The sequence below is a fragment of the Orbicella faveolata genome, unplaced genomic scaffold (assembly GCF_042242905.1).
Source record: "Orbicella faveolata isolate gen_17 unplaced genomic scaffold, um_ofav_v1 contig_46, whole genome shotgun sequence".
Lineage (NCBI taxonomy): Eukaryota > Metazoa > Cnidaria > Anthozoa > Scleractinia > Merulinidae > Orbicella > Orbicella faveolata.
In genome coordinates this window covers 15,434,027-15,454,946 of record NW_028301576.1, presented here as the reverse complement: position 1 = coordinate 15,454,946, position 20,920 = coordinate 15,434,027, and the positions used below count along the sequence as shown (strand labels likewise).

The window sequence follows — 20,920 nt, the reverse complement described above, 5'->3', positions numbered from 1 at the left end:
GTTATCTAAGAAGAAAACTTTTCCACTATTTGATAACAATGTCTATTCTCTTCTTTGGCGGGGCACAATTTAGTTACGAAACCTTTTGACATAACTGCACGCAGCTTGCCGCGGTTTGGCAAAGTCTTAGCGCAACCATTAAACTTTTAAATTAAATAGATGAGAGTTTTTCCGGTATACATGTGGCTGGACATGCTGATAAATATAAACACAATTTATTTAGAAACTTAAACACTGAAGGGTAGTAAGTTAAATTTTACTGAGAGAAAATAATGCAATTGAACTAATTCTGCCCTTTGTAAAATAGTTCAACGACGTTTTCTATGTTTCAAGGACAATATTGGCAGTGACTGGCTAGCCATAAACACATGCCTACTGAGAAACTTTGGGTTTATAGTTAGATTCCCAGGGGCATCTCATTTCACTGTCCAAGGTCTCATAGGAGTATCTTATATTGTCGCTCTGTTCCCCCGGGCGATAAGACTATTTGTGCTATAGCTGGATTTCATGAAGCGGATTAATCTGAAGACGAACCACAAACATTTTAACCAAAAAAGACTGAGAGATTTCTGCAAGACCACCTCTAAGAATTATACTTTGCACACTAGACAGTTAGATTATGAGGGCGAGATTTCTATCGCGTGATAGTTGACTCGGGCTGCGCCCTCGTCAACTATCACGCGTAGAAATCGAGAGCGAATAATCTAATTGTTTTGGTATAAATCTACTAGTCGTTCAAAACTTCATCTAAAGCCTCTTCACAGTTATTAGCAGAGAAGCGGCGGCCGTTTTGTTAACAACTGCACACTGCTACGCTACTCACTATCTACAACAGAATGCAGACTGAGTAGCTTAGCCAATAACAGAACAACGGCAATCATGATAGAACGCTGTAGATTTATACTAATGTAACTAGATTTATACTAATATAACTTATATACTCGTAAACGAAAAGAAAATGTTGTGTTTTAGCTGGATGGCCAGGTTTCATGCAGGGGATTAGTTTGAAAACGAACCACAAACATTTTGACAGAAAATCTCTGAAAGAACACGACTGGGAATGTACTGTGCGTAGCATATCCCGCTAAGTTCTACCCTCAAAGAAAGGAATTTCACTTATTTTCGAGAATAGCTGTTCCCAGCAGTGTCCATAAGTTCTGTGTCTGTAGGTAAATAAAAAATTTGAAATACTACCAACTTGTTAAGTGTTTGTGTCTCATTTGGCTCTCGTTTCTCTTCTCTAAGCCCGCCAAATAAACTTTTTCATCGGCGCTGGTTTAATTAGACAGTTCTGTCCCGTTTCTAAATGGTTTCTGAAAAAAAAGGGTTGAAACTGCTCATCAATGGGGAATTTCTGATTATGATCAAAACTTGACACAGATTATTATGTACAAATGTTCGAAAACCTGGTATTTTCATGTTAATAGTATTGAATTTTTTTTCTTTTTCAGATATTAGACATTCTTTTGTCCGCCTGGCCTTCAGAATGACCTTTGAAAGTTATACTTTTATTTTAAGTCTCTTATCTATTTCTGATCATTGGAGAAATTGTCCCTGTATGTCGTATGAATAGCTTTTTAAAATACCTGACACAGAAATGACTGAATGCGGCCATAAACGGGCAATTAAGTGTAAATATCTGTAAGATTTTTGAGCGGTTTGCAAATTTATCTGGCTTTTTCACATTTATGTCAAACTTTCTACATTTTAGTACGACGCGGCATAAGTATTTCTGTGCTGATTTTAATTTTCCACAATCTCATTGCCGAAACAGTGGCAGCCCACCGGAGAAGCTGGCTATTTTAATGTAACTTGAATTGTCCTATCGTAGCAGAATCCTTCTTTCCTTTATCTAGTAAAAATGGCGTCTATTTGATCAGGAAGCAAGTGATGCTGAACGTTTTAGTACCTGGATGCTGTGATAGGAACATGACGTTTTCATGTCCCACATTTGTTATCGAGAGATTGATGCATATGTGTAATTTATCTATTTTTCTTTTTTTTTTTTTTTTCATGTTCATACAGTGGCCTTCAAATCCTGACTGACATATACACCAAAATCTAACAAATCCTCGGATTAAGCCTAATTATAATTATGGTTTGATGTTGTAGAAAAAAAAACCAGTAAATGATAGGAACCCATTGAAAACTAAGATTGACAAACAATGGTGAGGTTCGAGGCAAACGAATTGCTGTGTAAACGAGCGTGTCTGAACATTAACGGGATAAAACGCTAAGAACTGAAACAATTATTTAAAGGCAGTTGTGATATTATCATTTGGTTTGATTTATGTTCGTGACTGATGAGGGAGGCTGAACGAAACGGAACATAACATGGCTTGACCTCAGTATCAGCAAAAATAGAACGTCTTCAAGTCACTCAAAGTGTTCGAATTTTCAGAATTTTTAAGCTCTCACGGGGATATTAATAGATAGTTTGGGAAAAGTTCTTATTTTCTGAAAGATTAAGTCTTTTTTTGACGGATTGGTTTAATCCGGCATGTTTTTCCTCTGAATTAGAATAGGATGTTTTATATTTTCAAGGAAGTTTTTATGGCCGCCCAGAAAATAAACTTATAACGGTCTTTTTACACTTTGGAGAGGAAATCGTTGCCTTTTCTGATATATTTCGGGGTAAGCTTGTTTCTTTTGCCACTCCGTCGTGTTTTGCCAGTAAATAGCATTTAAAGTTTTCCTGATCGGATTTGGACCAAATTAGCAGTGATTTAAAAATCTACTGCTAATTCCTTGAATTTCCGTGGTTTTTACCCTGCGGCTTAAAATCCCAGGCGGGAAGTTCATTGCAACCAGTATTCCTGGGTTTCTCGCAAAAAGAAACAGATGTTAGTAAACTCAGTATGAAAAATCCAAAACTTTTTGCACCGCAGCGAAACCCAACAGAAAAATCGCCATCGACGCAAAATCCGGGGAAATGACTAGAGGGGAATCCTTTACACTCTGTGCCTAAAGCTAAACTTGCCACGAAAAGATAACTTTTCATCTCAAACGGTGAATACCGCAAACGATAAGTCAAAGTCGTGTTACAATTGGAACAACCCTGATGAGAGTGTTGACTGACGGAAGACCACAAGGAGAGATTCCGGGATCTTATTGGTCCACATCGACCGAGGGGCCACATAAAGTCCATCACGGTAAGGAGATTTTGAGCTTGTTTCTGTTAATCACGAAAAGGGAAACGTCCATACGAGCTGTCATTCAGCTCGAGTTGCCCATTTATTAACGAGTACTTCATTCAACATGGCACCCCGTGCAAATCGCGAGTACTTCAGAGTGAGATTACATGGCTTCTCGGTGATTAATTTAATTGCTTTAGCGATTATTGTGGTTTGTATGGTGGCAGGAGCGGAATCGGCCCGCGAGACGAAGGCAATAAAGACATCGAAATCGAGTAAAGAAAAGGTAAGGCTGTCCGTAATGCGACTGTACAGTACTTCAGTTCAACAATGAGCTAATTCGAATCGCTGTGTTCTTTGAGAGCTGCGCTTGGTCACGAGTAAAGCATGAAAATTCGCTTGAATGAATACGGCGAGGTCCCGGGCAACATGCGCTTTATCTACCATCAAAACAAAAACTAGGCGTTATTTACACAGTGAAGTGGGCTTTAATTATTGTGGGAGATACAAAATCACCATTCATGTCCTCAGACATCCACACGAGGTTTACCCGCCGAGTAGATGTAGTTGGGTTTGCTGTCAAATTATGAACGAGTTCAATGAAGTTTTGGCCGTCTCGCCAGATGGGTAACAGATAGCCACCCAGGATCCACTCAGTTTATCAACAGCGATATTACATGGCAAACTAAGAAAAGCCGCCATCAAAACCGTTACGTTTCACAATTTGTTTGATTGCGCACCCATCCCTGTCTAGCCGTGTATCCCTAAACACTTCTAAATCCAAACAAATTCTAACCAGAAGCTAGTTTTAATCTTCTCGGACGGATGTGGAGAGAAAAACAAATATTTACAATTGTTTAGTATCTAGACCTGTGCTAAAGAACACTATTACAGACAGCTCAGAATAAGCCTTTATTCGTCCTCTACCACAGACGCTGTTTAACTGATTTTAGCTCGTTTCGCGATGTTATTGATTCGATGTGTACCAAAAGAGATGTTTTCGCTGGGAGACATTAAGCGTATCGTATCAAACACAGATGTGTCTCGTATCTGCTCGCCACCCATTAATTCTGATCTGCATTGTCCAGCCGGAGAAAACAAACGAAATCGATAAGTCTTTTGATCTAATTATTTTTTAATAAGATAGTCAGTTTATGGAAAACCTGAATTGACGCCGGGAAGAACATAGAATGGGAATGAAGTATTATTTTTGCTCGAGGCTAAACCTGTTAGTTGTGTATACTCATCTTACATCCATACGACGGAGAATTATTTTACTTTTAACCTTGTTGGCATTATACAGGAGAAGTGCGTAGTCCGCCAAGATGAAAATCATCGTTATTTTGTGGAGTGTAGCGTCCCTGGAGAAAAAGGAAAAAAAAGGGGGAAAGGCCCGAACTCTCCCGGAGACAACAAAAAACGCCCAAATAGCCAGGTTAGTAAAACTTAGATAACGGTTTTTTTTTTCTTCCGCAGGTTTTATATACCCTACATAAGTAAGATTCAAAAACGGCGCGGTTATGGAGAAATAAAACTAAATGAACTGGTCGCTATTAACTCGCAATATAAATTGAAACGAAATGAGGCCATTTTCAGACTGAGGAAAAACTATGTGCCCACATGGCCTAGTCTTGTGACTGTCGTATTATTATCTGTTAATGACTTATTGTCGTGGGTAAACGAAGCTCGCTACGTGGACTAAACTAAACATGACGTGTTTTTTTTAATATTATTGTTTTCTTTTGTGTTATTTTTATTTTGATAATTAGTGATACATGGTAGTGGTGTATCGATAGACAGGCAGATAACGAGCTCCACAGTTTAAGACGTTGTCACGCAAGCCTCGTAAATCGCACATTATCATATTTAGAACTATGATTTACTTAGAACCTAGTAGGATACGTTTGGGAGTCTTCTTTCCTAAGAAGAGAAACTAAACAACCCTTTAAAAAAGTCGTTTTTGAGGGAAACTTTATTTTATCTCCAGCTGTAGATCTAAGAAGTTCCATCTTGTTAGTTGAGGCTCTTTACTGTGTTTGAGTCAGATATCGTTTCAACTTTGATCTTGTGCCTGGTTTGGCCTTTGAACGTTTTCCAGCATATCTGCCCAACTCTGGAAAGTCATTGCCTTTTCTTTAACCAAAGTAAACGCCCCAAAAAACACATGCTCAAAAATTCCGTTATGAACGACATATTTGCAACACTTAATCAACTTGCCTTCTTTTCCTCTCACTCTATCTCATCAGGGTGTTTAGAATACATACCCCTATCATAGCACGACACCTCTCTGACATGTTGTTTTATTTCTGATATCCCTGTTGGAAGAACAAATCTTTCAACATGTCCGTTCACAGTCACGAACGGCACCGAAATCGTCTCCATTTTACCATAAAGGCGACGCGTTTTGCCGACTTCAACAAGACAAAAAACCTTAGTTAGCCTTCGTTTAAACTTAATTCAATTTCTCATGATCTGGTTTTTCTAGAATTGAGTTCTTCTGGTTTTGATTTTCACGAGGCGCCAAGCCCAGCATGTGATATGAACAGCTCGTTTCACTAATTAATTAAAGTGGATTATGGTTTTACCGCAAACAAGTAGTGTTCCGTCGACAATAGCTTGCAAATAATTTTGTTTATCTACTTGTGTGCTCATTCTGGTTAATCCCTGAGCAAAAGGGCTGCATTTTTAAATCTAGATTTGAAAAGATAGATTCTACTTTGAGAATATCCCGGGGGGCTTTAGGATAGGAAACCATATGTGTCAGCGCACGGACGCGCTATCTAACTTTTCCTTCGTTTTTCAACAATTAACCCGTGAGAAACTCTCTCATCGCTCGTTCTGTTAGCGTGATTAATCTGTTGCCGAAGAATTAATTCTCTCATTGTCTCTCGCTTCTGGTTTGAAGATATTTAAAACTGATCATGGCTTATCCTAAGAATTCTTCGCAAGCTCTTCAAACACAGCAATACATAACTCTTTGATGGTTTAACAGCATGTGCTGTTCCACAAATGTTTTTCATACCCTTCCTGTACAACCAGTGCCTCAGAAAAATATTATTCGTTCACCACGAAGAAGATGGCGGCACATAGGTATTAATTTCACAGTCTGAAGCGCCTACTGAAGAACATATGTTTTTTTTCGGAATTCTGTCTTTGAAAGATTTTTGAGGAAGCAAGCGCGGCCTCGGGCTGCTAAACATACCACAAATTACCCGGGATTCTACAATAGAAATTAGAGCTCGGACGTGAATTTGTAAGATATTGGTTTGTAAGTGTATGTTGGATTACGATAGTGGTAAAAGTTTTGCATTGAAGATAGCTAGTCTGGGATAGGGTAGGGGTTTTTGGTGCCTAGTCTGGTGTAGAATTGTAAAATCAAGTTGATCATGGTCCTGTATAGGGTAAGGATTTCAGTGTCCCATTGGCACACCCCCACCCAAAGATTTACAGAGTACACCCCCGGGTATTTCCATCACAAAAGAGTAGAGTTAGGTCTAGAGATGCAAATTATTCTAGTCAGTACGTATTTGGCGCTGTTGATATTGCCAACGAGGTTACAGTCTCTCGTTCGAAAGCATTTTAATCCGTTATTTCAAACCATGGTCTAGTTTTGCGAAGGTGGTAAGCAAACTTCCAGGCATCTCAGCGAGGTTCTATCAAGATATGAATTAATTCGTACAGGTCTGTAATCATATGAATGCGAATTTACACATGATTTACACCACGAGTGATGTTTGAAAATTCTCTCATAATTGCACAGCACGAACCTTTAGAAGAGAGCAATTTCAAACAATTTTCAAATATCACTAGTCGTTTTAATGCGTAATTGCTCTGAACTGGAATTTCAGAGCAAATTGAAAATTAACAATCAATTTGCCCGCTCTCGGTCAACCCTGCACAATGAAGTATTTTTCTCAGACATATGGTAAATTAAGAAATTAGGCAAGTATATATCAAATTAAAATTCTCAGTTGATTTTAAGAGCTTTGTTCTGCAGTCACTAATAAATGTACCATATTAATGAGCAATAGACCTTTCCCGCATTCCAGTTCAGTGCGTGCGAACAATGGCATAAAACCAGTTAAAAGGCTGACCGGACGGCTGAAAAGGGTAAATTTAATGCGCAATATTTTGGTTAGACAGGACTAACCTTCTTCAGGGGCTACACTGAAGCTAAGTGGACATTTGCTGTATTTTTGTCAACCCTGACTTCGACTCGACGACATTGTTTGTTGGAATACTGAAAAGGCCTGTTGTATTGCAATCAGTGTCACGTTTGGAACCCGTCAGTTACCGAAATTCTGAACAAAACACTTCAAAAGTGTTTAAACATTCTTATTTGAGCATTTAAAAAAACCTAGTAACCCCCAACACCACCACCGCCTCCCCCCTCCCCCCGCGCCCCTTGCCCCTCTCCTTAGTTTGGTGCAAGACTTGACGTTATCTGCCTACCAGAACACCCCTTGACTTAAAAAATCGTTTAGCTGAGTCGCCAATAAAGCCTGTGTACAGCCCTCCCCTCCCCTCAAAAAAAAATCGGGGAGAGAGTCGCTCTTCCGGATTTTTTCGAGGGGAGGGGGCGGCTGTACACAGGCTATAGCTAGTATTGTGCATCTCCGGTTAACGCTTTTAATATTATGCTTGTACTGATATCGTATTTTAATGACCGATAAGGAGATAATCATTTATCGCCTTTATATAGCTTAGGAATTAAGAGGTCATATCTGGATTATTGTACTCGTAAAAAAAAAATCGAGATCTTGTCAGATTCTATCAGGTAAAACTTAAATATGCCTAGAATGTAATCCAATAGATTCTCGAGAAGTATAAATTTAGTCGCGGATCTATACTTAGTCTCGGATAACTGCTTTGTACCAAACTAGATTTCAATGATCAACTTCCGACAGGCACAAAATCACGAACGATAACTGCAAAGTTTGCCCGACCAATATTTATTGCACCCTGTAGCTGCTAGGAAAACGCTGGCCCACCTCAGATAGGTTAAGGTGGCTCTTTGACGCCTTAAAAAAATAACTAATTAATTAGTTAATTAATTACCCTATTCATTAATTAGTTCAATGGTGCAATTCATTCATTATAGAAGCTTGGGTCTGGCATGAAACATAGACTTGACTGATTTTGATCTGTCGCCGGCGGTAACTGAACTGGTGTTTTTCTTGTTTGCCAAAAGTAAATACAGACAGTTTATGTCCTGGATATACTTGTAGTACTGTTTAATCAAAAGGTCCTTTAATAATTTATCCTCCCTCGAATCCAGAGCAAGGACATTTACGAGGAGTGTGCGCCAAGTTGTTCGAATCCTATCCCGTTCCCTTTCGGACCAGACTTTCGTCTCCTGACCTAGTGGTTTGCATGCATAGCTGACTAGCCGGTCACGCCAAATGAGATTTTCTGGTTAATTCGCTTTCCTTTTTTTTTCGCACATCTATAAAAAAAAACAGTGAGATAAAAAGAGTTCTTGTAAATTTCTCTGAAAACAATTCCCATTTTTACACCAAAATGGCACAACATTCTAAACCAGCCCAAAAATCATTTCTCAAACTCAATAAAAATAAATAAAAAAAAGGAATTGTATTCATTTCATTTGAAACATTAAACATGTTATAAAGCTCAGTTACATACGAGACAATAAATTCTTTGTGGTCGAATACACGGCACACGTTCGTCAACATTGAAATGTTACATAACCCTCAGTTGAAAAATGGGAAAGATTATTTATAGAATCATTTTGAACTCCAAAAACTTGTCGGCGGTGAACCCAAAAAATGCAACATCGGGCTCATTGTTTTGAACGTAAAACAGAAACGATAAATTAAAGTACATAGTCTTTTTCTAGGTACCGTGTGGCAAGAAATTTTTTGCGGGAGGTTAATTTTGAGAATCGGCGATCGATTTTTTTGCATTTTGCGGGAACCAAACAGTTTTGCGATTGTGGAATACTGGTTTTTCAGTATCACTACGTTACAATTTCATGTTGCCCTAGTGTGCCTGATTGCTGGGACAACGGCTCAGCTTAAACTACGGTACCACTTGATGCATATCCCTTGAGTTTGTTTTTAAACGAAAGAGACGTTTTAAATAAATGGTACCAAGATTCTACTTGTGATGTTTGCATGTATAATTTCACCAGCGGAGAAAATTATTGCGGGAACTTTTTTCGCGGGAACGTATTTTTGCAGATCGTGGAAAAAACCGCAAAAATCGCAAGAATTAGAACCCGCAAAAGTTTCGTGCAACGCGACAGTCGGAACAGAAGAAGAAATCTTTGCTGATCTGGATTTATGCCGGATTAACACCATTAAAATTATCTGTATGAGTTCCATTAACCACTAAATCTTTGCTTCTCTGGATTTATGGATTAACACCATTAAAAGTATCTATATGAGTTACATTAACCACTACCAGCTCAAGTTAGGATATTTATCTTCTCAAGGTTAACCGCGAACATTGTTTTTTGTTCGAAATAGAACTTTCGAAATTTACAGAAACTGTAACCGAGCTGCAACCTCTAAAGTCGTAATCGCTATGCAAGTGCGCTGTCCCAGAGGTTTTCTTTTCGTTGGCATGTTCTCTTTGATTGACAAATAGGAAAGAGAAAATTGTACTACAAGAGAAATTGTACCACGTGACCTAACTGCATGGCTACAGCTTCAGCTGTTTAATTTAATAAAGAGTGTTCAGTTATATAACGCGGAATGTCTCAATAGAGATTTCTGCGCTTTATCAGTTCGTTTTTGGTTTATCACGAAATGAACTTACATTTGCGGTTAGAGTGTGAGAAATATAAAAACCTATAGATGCCAAATCCTAAAGTGGTGTCATCCGGCTCAGTTTTGAATCTCTAGGACAGGTATAATATGCCATGATAACCAAAGTGAGTAGCGGCTTAACTCCAGTCTGTTTTCATGGCGATTTTGCTACATTTTGGTCACCAAATGCACCAAATGTTCCTAAAAGATGAAAGATGAAAACAATAATTGAGTTGATCAAGGGGGAACAAGTTTCAATTGGTTTTATGGCATTTTCCCAGAACACGACGACAAAATAGACTTGACAGGATAAAAAAAAAACGAGGAAAGCGATAGATTCTCTCCATGCTACGCACACACGTAAAAAAGGCTTAGGACACAGCAAATGAATTCAGATCAAATCATTTATTTGTGAAATTTCTGCGTTTGTCATTAGCTAGCACAGAATCTTGTGTTCTTCCAATGGTGTTTTTTTTTTTCCCGTGCTTTCAACGTTTTTTCAACGTTTTTGACGGTGAGTGTTTCCTTACCAACCTGTAATAAACTCGGACTGGAGACATCGCCGCGACATTTTAAGTCGAAGGCCAATGCAAAATTGTGATTTACAAGCGATTCACTAGACGAAATTTGGCGACTTGGTTCGAACGAACAGGCTGACTTGCACTCGCAAGTTCAGCTGCGTTAAACGGCTGTGTTTTACCTGAATGCTATCTCTCTTCATTCGTTTTTGTTCTTTTCTCTCCTTATCTATTATTGTTTCAACACAATCAATCGGAAAATGCCGTTATAGTTTTATAGTGGTCCCGGACAATTCAGAGAATTTGTTGCTGAATTTTAAAGATGGTTATGAAGGTGAAAAAAACGGTTGGAGAATTATTAGTTGTGAAATAAATCGGGGAAAAAACGACTTGAAATTAGATTTTACAGTAAATGATTAATCGGATTGTTGGAGACGTTTCTCTGTAATGGCTTAGCGGGATCAACCTGCTCTACAAAGGCCCGCTCATTGATCAGATCCCTTGTGTCTATTATCAGCAGTGTTCTTCTGAATGTCGCGGAAAGCGAGGCCAGAGAGGGCAGCGCGGGAGAGCTGGATCGAAAGGACAACCGGGCTCAAAAGGACCGAGGGGACCCCCGGTGAGTACAGTTTCACCTGAGTATGGAGACCACTTCGCACTTGCTTTGCTTTTGCATTGCTACGCTTAGCGATTGGCTTAAAAAAACTCCCGCCACTTTGTCATGCAATCAGAACTGAAACCAAAACTAATCGTGAATCGTTCGCACGCGTTTTCCCGCGTTTCGCGTCCGCTACATGTAATTACTTTGAGATTTGATTGGTTCACTGGATTGTCTGTGTAATTTGATTGTCATAGTCGTGTGATGATGAAACATCATATTTTCTGTGCTTTAGGGAGACGACGGACGCGACGGTGTGAACGGAATGCCGGGACCCAAGGGATCGGTACGTAAATCACAAGGTCTGGATGAGTGTGGGAAGGGGAGGGTGGGGGCTGAAATCTCAGCTGTAAGTTAAATGATAGGACATTCCTCGGCTATCAGTTAAACTTTTAGCCCATAGACACGTTGCATCATAGCAATACAGTATACATCCTAAGCCTCGCATTCATGTGAAAAATCCTTTGTCTGGAAACATAAGTACAAAGCTAAGGACGTCTAAAGTAGGGTCTATATCACGGTTATGAGTGAATTTTGGAGATCTCAGATCTCAGCTTTCACTTCAGAAGAAAAGCTGACAGTTAAAATTCTCAGCAATCAACAAAACTCAATTAAGACACTCAAATCTATTCTCGTATTTTTCTCAAATTTTCCATTTGAGCCCTGCAAACTTTATTTCAACTAATAAGGATAATAACTACTCTGTACCCCAGTACCAATCAGAAAACAGAATATTCCGTTTTGGGCCATGTAGTGCCGGAGATAAATATTTAGTCAATTTTGTCTCGCGTTTTATGTGTATTACACAGTTACAAGGCTGCAAATAGCCATTGACACATACAATTAACTGCACTTTAATCGTTTTAGCTTATGATGTAGCTTTTGAATTTTTTGATAATTCTTCTGTTCTTGTATGTATGCATTTTTTCGATGTTTCATTGTTTTGTTGAAGATTGGACCAATCGGAAGGCCCGGATTACAAGGTCCTCCTGGAATACAGGGCGGCAAGGGAACAAAAGGAAACCAGGTGTGACATTTATCATTTAATTTCGCCATGATTGTATTTGAATACAACATTTTTATGACAACTCCAAACCAAAATAGATGGAAAACTCGTAAGCAGACCATTTGGGAACGGAATCGAAAATGATCGATTACTTTACGGTTTTCGAAGAAGGCTCAAACTAATGTACAATCAAAAGCGAAGAATTTCTTTTAAGATTATCTTTTGAACTCTGTAACTTCCGAGTTGAGTCGACAAGAAAATGGATCTACATCACTCAAAGTTGATGGGTAAAGCTACCTTTAAGTGTCTTTACGTTGACTACTTTAATTGTAGCGGCCACGGCATAAAGACAATGAATAAACTAACCGCCGGTTTCCATTTCATTCAGGGACCTCGAGGGCCGTCCGGCTTACAAGGGCCCCCCGGAATACCCGGAAACTGTGTGACGCCATCTTCATCGAACACCACTATCCCCCCGGTATTTTGTTTGCCTGGCAAACCGGGCCTCAAAGGAGCCAGGGGTGAAACCGGAAAGCGCGGTTCACAGGGCCCCCAGGGGCCCCGAGGGAATAAAGGACCTAGAGGAAGCAAGGGCAGTGAAGGCTCTCACGGGAAAAAAGGCGACCCCGGTCCTCCGGGGGATTTTGCGGGGTTGACTTGCCTGCCTCGGTACACAGGGTGGGTGGACAGAGGGGACTGGATAAGTGAACAGCCAGAGGTTCATTGCGATAGAAGAGAATTCTTACAAGGATTTAGCCTGGAAGAAAACAAAGCTCGTGGTCAAAGAAGATTCAAATACACATGTTGTGCGCTAAGATTAACCATCCCTGGACAAGGTTAATTAACAGTTAATGGCAAAAACAAGTACCAGTGGTACCCGTGCGAAAGCATCTGTTTGAGGACTTGCTCTAACTCCTCAAACAAAGGTTCAGGTTTCAAATGAGGTTGAAACGAACATTTCCAATACAGACCGGCTCTGAGAATTTTACGGAATAATCGTCATAAAAAAGCGAAAAAGATGTATATAAAAGTATTTTCAAGCGCATGAAATTAAAGATATTTTAACTAGCACAACCCCTTTTTTGTACATACGGTATGCCATGAGCAATCAAACAAAAAGAGAGTTAATCCCCGTATGGTCCTTAATCCTCCGTACGAAAAAAGATGGCGACTGGTACATTTACCCATAGTTCTTAGCGCACGAAAACCTTAACAACGTTCGTAAAAACGCACAGAAACGTTATAAAATCTTCAAATCTAGGCTACTCAATGTGCTTAGTACAGGGACAAATACTGTAAAAAAAGGCTTTCTTTGTGCCTTATAGGCTGTGTTAAGTTCGCAAGGCATTTTGGTAAAATGTACAGCCGCCATCTTTTTTTCCTACCGTGGATTCCAAGGTAATCCCTAGCTCTATAAAAGGTTCATTTTAAATATGGTATCCAGTCGTTGCGCGTTAATGTCACCACGCGCGTAACGCGGGAGAGGATGAGAATGTAAGCAAAGCCACATGGGGCTGACCACGTGATTAATCTCCAGACCCTCCTGGTATCCCTGAAGCCAGAACTGATCTGAAAATAGCTTGAAATGTATTACCTTAGTAATAAGTGATTCAGTCTTACCTTTCATCTTCTCTTGGTAGTAATGATTTGGATAATAAGAAATTCGATGCTTCTCCAATAATCAGTGAAATAAGCAATGTAATAAAGAATCAAATCAACTCTTCCTTGACCTTCTTTTCTTATTAGTAGTAATGGCTGGAGTGAACAGAATTTTTTTTCAGACGAAGGCAACGTTTATGAGCGTACGGGTGGCTTTTAAATGAAAATATACAGATTTAATGGACTTCTACCGGACAGATGAGTTCCATAACGGGAGAATTACTTGCCTGAGAGGGGGGGAGACTCTTCTGGGATTTTTACGATCGTGTAAACTTAATCGTGTACACATTTTAAGTGACTTGGCTTATTTTGACTGAGGGACAAAGTTAAATCAGATTCAAAAGTACTTATTGAGTGAGTTAATTTCCTTGGTTTTTTTTTTGGTTTTTCTTCATGACACTGAAAGATCCCCTTTATTTTTCGAGTACTGCTCTACGAACGCTAAAGAAGCGTGCGAGAAACAGCTGGTGCTACAGCCGCCCACCCCGAAAGAAAAAATCGAAGAAAGCGCTCTCTGATTTTTTTTTTCGGGAAAGGTAACCGTAAGGCTAACGAGAAATGCGAGAAAAAATGGGAAAGCGAAGGATGGTAAACGTGGAAATAGGTTACAATATGGACTAACTTAGATAAATAACGATATCCTGTTATCAAGAACAAATTTATTTTCCAGTTACATAAAGTGTTTGTCACAGTAGAACGTTAAAAATACACATAATGTTTCACATTACGAGACAAAATAAAATAATACAAGAAGTTTTCCGAAAGAACGCTAATGAGATTTCCGCTGTCCACGCCCGCGCCCAGCACCTTTTGTGTGGCTGGTTGCTATGGTGACGTTCCAGTTTTCCGACAAATTCTTCTCCCGGCTTCTAAGGAATTCTTTCCTTTGCCTTTCTCTTTGACGGAATTTAAGCTCCCTAAAAATAGATTGGTAAATGTTATGGACGTTTTATTAAACCAACAAATCGAACAACAGACACGTAAGCAACTTCTGAGCAAAGTTAATAGCTTTCTACAAGAGAACTCCTCCATAAACGAGCTTGTTAATAACGCCACCTCATTTTATGCGGTCACTTTCTTTCTCTATGACCAAGACCTCACGGCTGTAATTTTATAATTAAAGCAAAATTCCTCTCATAATTTTAACGTATTGCTCAAAACAACTCAAAACTGAAGTTTCCATAAACATAAAGGTTCTTTACCAAGAACAGAATTTTAGGAAGCTATGTCACACTTCCATGACCCCATTGTTGTACTTACTCGTAGAAGCTTCTCTTGGTAGCGTTTCGAATCATCTTCAGGCACACAGCGATCATTATGATGATCACCAAGAACTCGCCAAATTTGTTCAATCGTTTCTGACGCAGTTCCTCAAGAATGACGGGATTGATACCTGTCGATAATGAACAAAAACATGTTATAAACACTGCGCCGCACAGGACCCCTGTCGGTGAGACACATTATTACTCTCCTTACCCCGTGGTGGTCACAACTGGACCGAAAAGAAGTGATTCAGAAGAAAACAAAAACAGTGAATTCATTATAAAGAAGAAACGCTTGTTGTTCCCTCAACTTCAACTGGATCTGATCTTTTTTATCCTTTGATAGCAATTGGGACAAACTATAAAACGTAGACGTTTAAGTAAACAACACCAACCCACCCACCCTCCCTTCCTTCCTTCCTTTTTCCCACCGTCCCTCCCTCCCTCCCTTCGTGAAAGAAAAAGGGGAAGGAAGTAGGTTCGGTCTGAGTAGTGATTACATGCATGTTAAGTACCTAGTGTAATACCAACCTTGTTCTCTGATTTTCTCATCAAACATGAAATCCATACTCCAGTCAATGATATCATAAATCTCATCACCATGTTCTTCGATGTGCCACGAGACCCACGAGTACGCGGTTTTCTGGTGAGAAAATAAAAAAAATCAGTTCTAATCAAAATATTGTCAGAAGCGGAAATCAGTTTACCCCTTGGGGTATTCAATTTTGGACAACTACGAATTTTACCACCATAATTATAATCCTGTGAAAAAGAATTCAGATATTGGCAAATTGAAGAAGTTCCGTTTGTGGTTTTTTCTTTTATAAGGACCGAACATCTTTTTCTTCATGTCCAATTAGAAAATCCTCCTAAGCAAACATCCTTTGGTTTTGTTACGCATCACATGTCACGTTTTACGGGTCAGGGCGTCGCGCGTCAGGCATTTGAAATGTCTGCGTAAGAAGCTGACTAAAGTTCGCGCACTTCAAGTGATGTCACGCGCGCTCGGTCAGGATGTCTCGTCTCTCTTGGCAACCACGTAAACAAAAACCGCGGGATCGAGACTTTTTATAATTGGCATATCTACTGCCCTAATTGATTAATTGATTAAATACTCACGAGTGTGATCCAGTAATATTGAAGTCGATCATTGATCATTCCCTGAAATCCTTCTGGGTGCTCTTGAATTCCTTGAGAAAAAGAAATCAAATATATCAAAAAGACAGGTTAGGATAAGTCACTAGCCAGTGACATAGAAAAAGATTGAACACGGCAAGATCGCAGCGAGCTAAAACTAACGCAATTATCCAAAAGAGTATGTTCTGATATATGCTATGAATATGTTCACCATTACTATCGATCTCTGACAGCAAAATTAGTTTAAACCCTTCCTAAAAGTTAATGTAGCGGCGTGAGTATTTTTGTTCAGAGTTTTAAACTGCGCGCAAGTATAAAAAAATATCTTACCTGGTCCCTCACCAGGAAAAACGGCAAGAAGCATAAGGCATAAGAGCCCGCTCCACATGCAAACGAAGCGCATTTGCATCACGTATCGAAACTCAAGTCAAGAAATCCTCCTCTCTGTGCTTAAGCTTCACGAAAACTGCGACGGGAATAAAACCTAAGTTGCAATGGACAGCGTGCACATCACAATGGCCATTGGTTCTTAGCGCGAGAGAAAGAATGCGCGCAGGTGAGAGCGTGCGCGCGCAGGAGTGAATGCGTCAGTGTGTCAAGGGATAGGTTCCTTAGGAACATCAGCAAAACACAGCATCATTTAACGATGTAGACCAATTTGGATGTCGACAAAACAAACAAGAAACATCTATTTTCGCAACTGCTTAGACATTTGGGCCTTTGGTAGCTGCAGGTTTAGTTTTTTTTATATCTTGAAGGCTATAGAGTGTAACCCAGTGGCGACAAAGTGCCCTTTTATCCTTATCATAAACAACAAAAAACAGATTCAAACGCGATCATCAAACAAGACGAAACTTTGACAACATTTTCACTTATATTTTGTGTTGAATACAACTGAAGCCATGTGCTCTTTTCGAACAAGTGGAACCACGAGCCTGGCTGGACTTTAGGACTTTATTTTCAGTGGTATCATCGCGCATGGATCGACGTGCCAGTCATTTACGTACTCACCAATCTTGCCGATGGTATATGTTTGTGAATTACTTTCATAATTTAGCAATCTACTCTCATAACATCCTTGATAGCAGTTCTAATATTGAAGAACTCCATGTTTTGACTGTTTGATTTACCTATGTTATCCTGCCTGTTCATGGTTTTCTAGGCAAATATCTCATAAAGCTTTATTTCCCTCTCTCGACTAGAGAAGTTAGTTACTATATACTTGCTACTATGCTGTGTTAGAAACCAATTCCATGTTGAACGTTTCACTGGAATCAAATTCGAAAATCACTTTTCGAGTACATTTTTCAGTCCAGGAAAATACTTTTCGTTCTCGTCGAAAATGCAGACATCTTCCGCAACTCAATGCCTCGCCCATACTCATCTGAAAAATACAATGAATTTGAAAATAAATTACAGATGTGTTAAAATATCTGATGGAAGGTGGGGCAGCTTAATGGTTAGCGCCCTGGACTCTGGATAGAGTGGTCTGGGTTCGAGCCCTGGCCGGGGGTCATTGTGTTGTGTTCTTGGACAAGATTCTTTACACTCACAGTGCTTCTCTCCACCCAGGTGTGTGGATGGGTACGGGTGAAGTTAATGCTGGGGGTAACCCTGCGATGAAGCAGCATCCCATCCAGAGGGGAATCAAAATATTCCTAGTCACTTAATGCTACAGAAACTGGGAAATACAAGCTCCGGCGGCATGGATCAATTGGCTCAACACAGACTTTAAATTAAAATATGTTGCAGAGAAAGTTAACGAGAACAAGCTGACGGTTTGCAGAGAACTGTCTTCATCAGAACACAGCCGAAGCTAGCATACTCACAGAGGAAACTTTCACTCAACCAACACATGTTTACTAATAATTAGGAACGCAATGGGTAAGTCCTTCGTGATCGTTGAGTTTCCGGATGTAATTATCCAATCAACTGTTTTGCTTACCTGTCAAATAGAATTTCTCGCCAAAGCGACAGCATGTGTTCTTGCAGCGGCATTTGACAAACAGCTCCTTGATAGAAGCTCTATACTGTTTGTTAAACAGAACATAAACCAAAGGATTTAGCAGAGGATTGATGTGAGCCAACAGCTCCGAGTAGAAATAAGTGGTGTCGCTGTACGAAGATGGACCTTGTATCAAGATGTAAAGACGGTAAGACTGAAAGGAAACGGAAACAGAACAACATCGATCAACATCGAGATTCTCCTTAGCTTTTTCATACATTTTCTCTTATCTTCTTTGTAGAATTTGGTTTTAAATAAGTCGAGTAGTTAAGTTTTGTTTAGTTGTTTTTGTTTGATCGGGGTTTTTTGGTCGTTTTTCTTATGTTCTTTTCTTGTTTTTCTATTTTCATGAAATCTACCTGAAATTGTCATAGAAAGGTGAACTGAAATTAGGATCTTGAATTACACAGACTTGACCGGGAGACTGATGAAGAATTCAGAATAATCATTTGCAGACAAACTTGTTTCCATGAAGGAAGGGGTAGCCGTCATCAGTAGCAGTCGTTTCCTATCCGAGTGTGCTAGAGGCTCATAATTAATTATCAAAGCCTGGCTGTCTGGCAGAACAAAAATTGCTCTCCGCCCCGGTAGAATTTTTAGTTGCTTTTCCATTGTGTGTCTATGATACACTTCAACAAGTTCTCAAAGAGAGAAAATTCGCCTGATACAAATGAATAATTTCAAGAGAGGTAAAGGTAAAGTCTGCATGCGAGCCAAGTGGCCCGTCAGGCCGGAGCTTATCCCGGTTTCTGTAGCATGAAGTGACTAGGAGTATTTCTACTCCCCCCTGGCTGGGATGCTAGTCCATCGCAGGGTTACCCCCAGCATTAAGTTCGCCGGTACCATTTATACACCTGGGTGGAGAGAGGCACTGTGAGAGTTAAGTGTCTTGCCCAAGAACACAACACAATGTCCCCGGTCAGGGCTCGAACCCGGACCGCTCGATCCGGAGACGAGCGCACTAACCATGAGGCCACCATATTAATTTTCCCCGTGACTGCAATTAGTTGGTATTGGAACCACTATCATTCTAACAGGTATTCAAAGACGCCACTAAGAAGGCTGATTTAGATGTCAGAGGCACTTGTAGATATATCTAAAGCGGGAACACCCGAAAAATGGGAGGAGGCAATTAATCAGAGACCTTTTTTTTTTCAAAAAAACTGGGTGGGTCTAGTGATAGAAAACCAAACATTTTATTGGGATGGCCTTATTATTGAGATTGCCCAATTCTGTTAAATAATCAGAATAATCATTGACTGTTGCAATTAACTGCACTGCACTACTTACCAAGAAAGGCACGTAACAAACGCAAAACAATACAACTATCACAAACGTCAGCCGAGCGAAGCCCCCTTGCTGTTTGTTAACCTTCTGAATACTTGCCCCTCTCTGTTGCTGTTCAGACAGTAAACTACTCACTCTTCTTTTCTTCTTAATAAAACACAAAATAGTGACGCAAAAGTACAACAGCGCCACAGTCACTAAACTTCCTTCGACCACAGTGGCGTAAAGAAGAATTTTACCTCTAGGCTCGTCTGGCGAGAGGTCGAGAGCACAATACAATCCTTTACTGTATAAACGAAACTTTCCAAAGCCCGTAACGGGCAAGATTAAATGTAAACAAGGCCATATCAGCCCAAGTACTAATGCCTTCTGAACTCTTTCACATGTTACTTGATTCCTGTAGAAGAGAGGCCTTGTTACGGCGAGAAAACGAAGAAGGCACATCACAAATACGATGAGAAACGACCAGCTCAAGAAAGTTGTAGAGATGAACGCTGTTATAGAGCAAAGAACTTTGCCCACAGTCCAGGCACAGTTTGCGTACGAAATGATAGAAAATGGCAGCGTCGATAAAGGGATAACAAAGTCGCTAACAACCAGGGTCCGAACGACAAGATGATATTTGTTTTCTTCCAGGCCAGGGAGCTTCCATATTGCAACTGCTGCGACGACATTAGCAAGGAATGACATGAATTGAATAGTTACCATTGAAATTAGTTCAGCGAAGTTTTCGCATAACTTCGGCGAAGAAGCTGTGGGGTTAACTGTTGAATTCATTTGATATGTTCCACGCTGAGCAGGCGTCTGTGATGAACTTCTGTCCAGGATAAATGAGAATTAAACGATGATTGATTACCCGAGCGATTGGAATTGTTTAAAAACACGTTCTACGCTTTCATTTGTCAGTCTGAACCAAAGTAACAGGAAATTGTGTTAAGAGATACAACTGACGTTTACGAAAACTATCTCCGTTTCATTTTCAAACTACGCAATTTATATTTCTGTGTTTACCCGCGTCCTAATTACTCATGTTTCTGTGTTTTTTCCTTGAACAGAAATAAAAAAAGCTTTTGTGACTTATTTGTTTAAGCCATCCGCCTGTTTCCCGGGCCAACACGTATTTTGGCCGGTTGCGCGTGGGGGTCAAAATTGACACAGATCAGATTATAAAAAAAATCTCCCCGCTTACCCTTTGCACGGATAAGTCTGATCGCACGAATTAAAGGAAAAAAGTTTCTAAAACTTGTTCTGGATTTCTAATGGTTCTAAAAGTAGTTTTAAATGGAGATTTCAACTTAAGCAAACATCTTTGTGAAAAGTGACAAGCTTGTTAATAATTGTTTTCATCAGTGAAAGGCTCCTGTGTTTATGCTAAACAGAAAATCGACTTGTATCATTTCAAGTAGAAACCCGAGCTTACAGCTGTATAAATTTTCTGTTATTGTCGCAAAAAGATGAAAAGAAAAGGCTCAACGGTCATTACG

General features: G+C 39.8%; 3 protein-coding genes across 4 annotated transcripts; 1 reads left to right on the top strand and 2 right to left on the bottom strand.

Moving 5' to 3' along the window:
* Positions 1 to 1,423: 1,423 nt before the first annotated feature.
* Positions 1,424 to 13,810, top strand: LOC110047453 (uncharacterized). Of its 2 annotated transcripts, none has more exons than XM_020753204.2 (6): positions 1,424 to 3,420; positions 4,438 to 4,569; positions 10,943 to 11,041; positions 11,316 to 11,366; positions 12,033 to 12,107; positions 12,475 to 13,810. In XM_020753204.2, the coding sequence occupies exons 1-6, from the start codon at positions 3,259 to 3,261 to the stop codon at positions 12,925 to 12,927; spliced, it is 972 nt and encodes a 323-aa protein (XP_020608863.1). In that variant the 5' UTR covers positions 1,424 to 3,258; the 3' UTR covers positions 12,928 to 13,810. The 2 variants fall into 2 exon arrangements, with proteins under 2 accessions (XP_020608863.1, XP_020608862.1); XM_020753203.2 differs by having other exon boundaries at positions 1,425 to 3,420; positions 10,940 to 11,041.
* A 574-nt stretch (positions 13,811 to 14,384) lies between these two features.
* On the bottom strand, positions 14,385 to 16,964 carry LOC110047521 (uncharacterized). Its single transcript, XM_020753272.2, has 5 exons — positions 16,475 to 16,964; positions 16,127 to 16,197; positions 15,539 to 15,650; positions 15,006 to 15,138; positions 14,385 to 14,662 (listed from the first exon to the last, which is right to left on the bottom strand). Exons 1-5 carry the CDS (start codon positions 16,551 to 16,553, stop codon positions 14,515 to 14,517), a joined length of 543 nt encoding a protein of 180 aa, XP_020608931.2. The 5' UTR covers positions 16,554 to 16,964; the 3' UTR covers positions 14,385 to 14,514.
* Positions 16,965 to 17,080: 116 nt separating this feature from the next.
* LOC149098612 (histamine H2 receptor-like) lies at positions 17,081 to 20,733 on the bottom strand. The gene is made up of 3 exons (XM_089277897.1): positions 19,440 to 20,733; positions 18,090 to 18,303; positions 17,081 to 17,528 (listed from the first exon to the last, which is right to left on the bottom strand). The coding sequence occupies exons 1-3, from the start codon at positions 20,211 to 20,213 to the stop codon at positions 17,452 to 17,454; spliced, it is 1,065 nt and encodes a 354-aa protein (XP_089134023.1). The 5' UTR covers positions 20,214 to 20,733; the 3' UTR covers positions 17,081 to 17,451.
* Positions 20,734 to 20,920: the final 187 nt, after the last annotated feature.

Bases quoted from the DNA above. Each gene is read 5' to 3' on its own strand.
- LOC149098612 (XM_089277897.1), bottom strand. From the start codon at position 20,213: ATGAATTCAACAGTTAACCCCACAGCTTCTTCGCCGAAGTTATGCGAA. The intron at 18,304-19,439 runs GTAAGTAGTGCA...GTTTCCTTTCAG, and splicing joins TTTGTTACGTGCCTTTCTTG to TCTTACCGTCTTTACATCTT. The intron at 17,529-18,089 runs GTAAGCAAAACA...TGTATTTTTCAG, and splicing joins CGAGAAATTCTATTTGACAG to ATGAGTATGGGCGAGGCATT.
- LOC110047453 (XM_020753203.2), top strand. From the start codon at position 3,259: ATGGCACCCCGTGCAAATCGCGAGTACTTCAGAGTGAGATTACATGGC. The intron at 3,421-4,437 runs GTAAGGCTGTCC...GGCATTATACAG, and splicing joins CGAAATCGAGTAAAGAAAAG to GAGAAGTGCGTAGTCCGCCA. The intron at 11,042-11,315 runs GTGAGTACAGTT...TCTGTGCTTTAG, and splicing joins AAGGACCGAGGGGACCCCCG to GGAGACGACGGACGCGACGG.
- LOC110047521 (XM_020753272.2), bottom strand. From the start codon at position 16,553: ATGCAAATGCGCTTCGTTTGCATGTGGAGCGGGCTCTTATGCCTTATG. The intron at 15,139-15,538 runs GTTGGTATTACA...CATTATCGACAG, and splicing joins TGAGAAAATCAGAGAACAAG to GTATCAATCCCGTCATTCTT. The intron at 14,663-15,005 runs GTAAGTACAACA...ATCTATTTTTAG, and splicing joins ACCAAGAGAAGCTTCTACGA to GGAGCTTAAATTCCGTCAAA.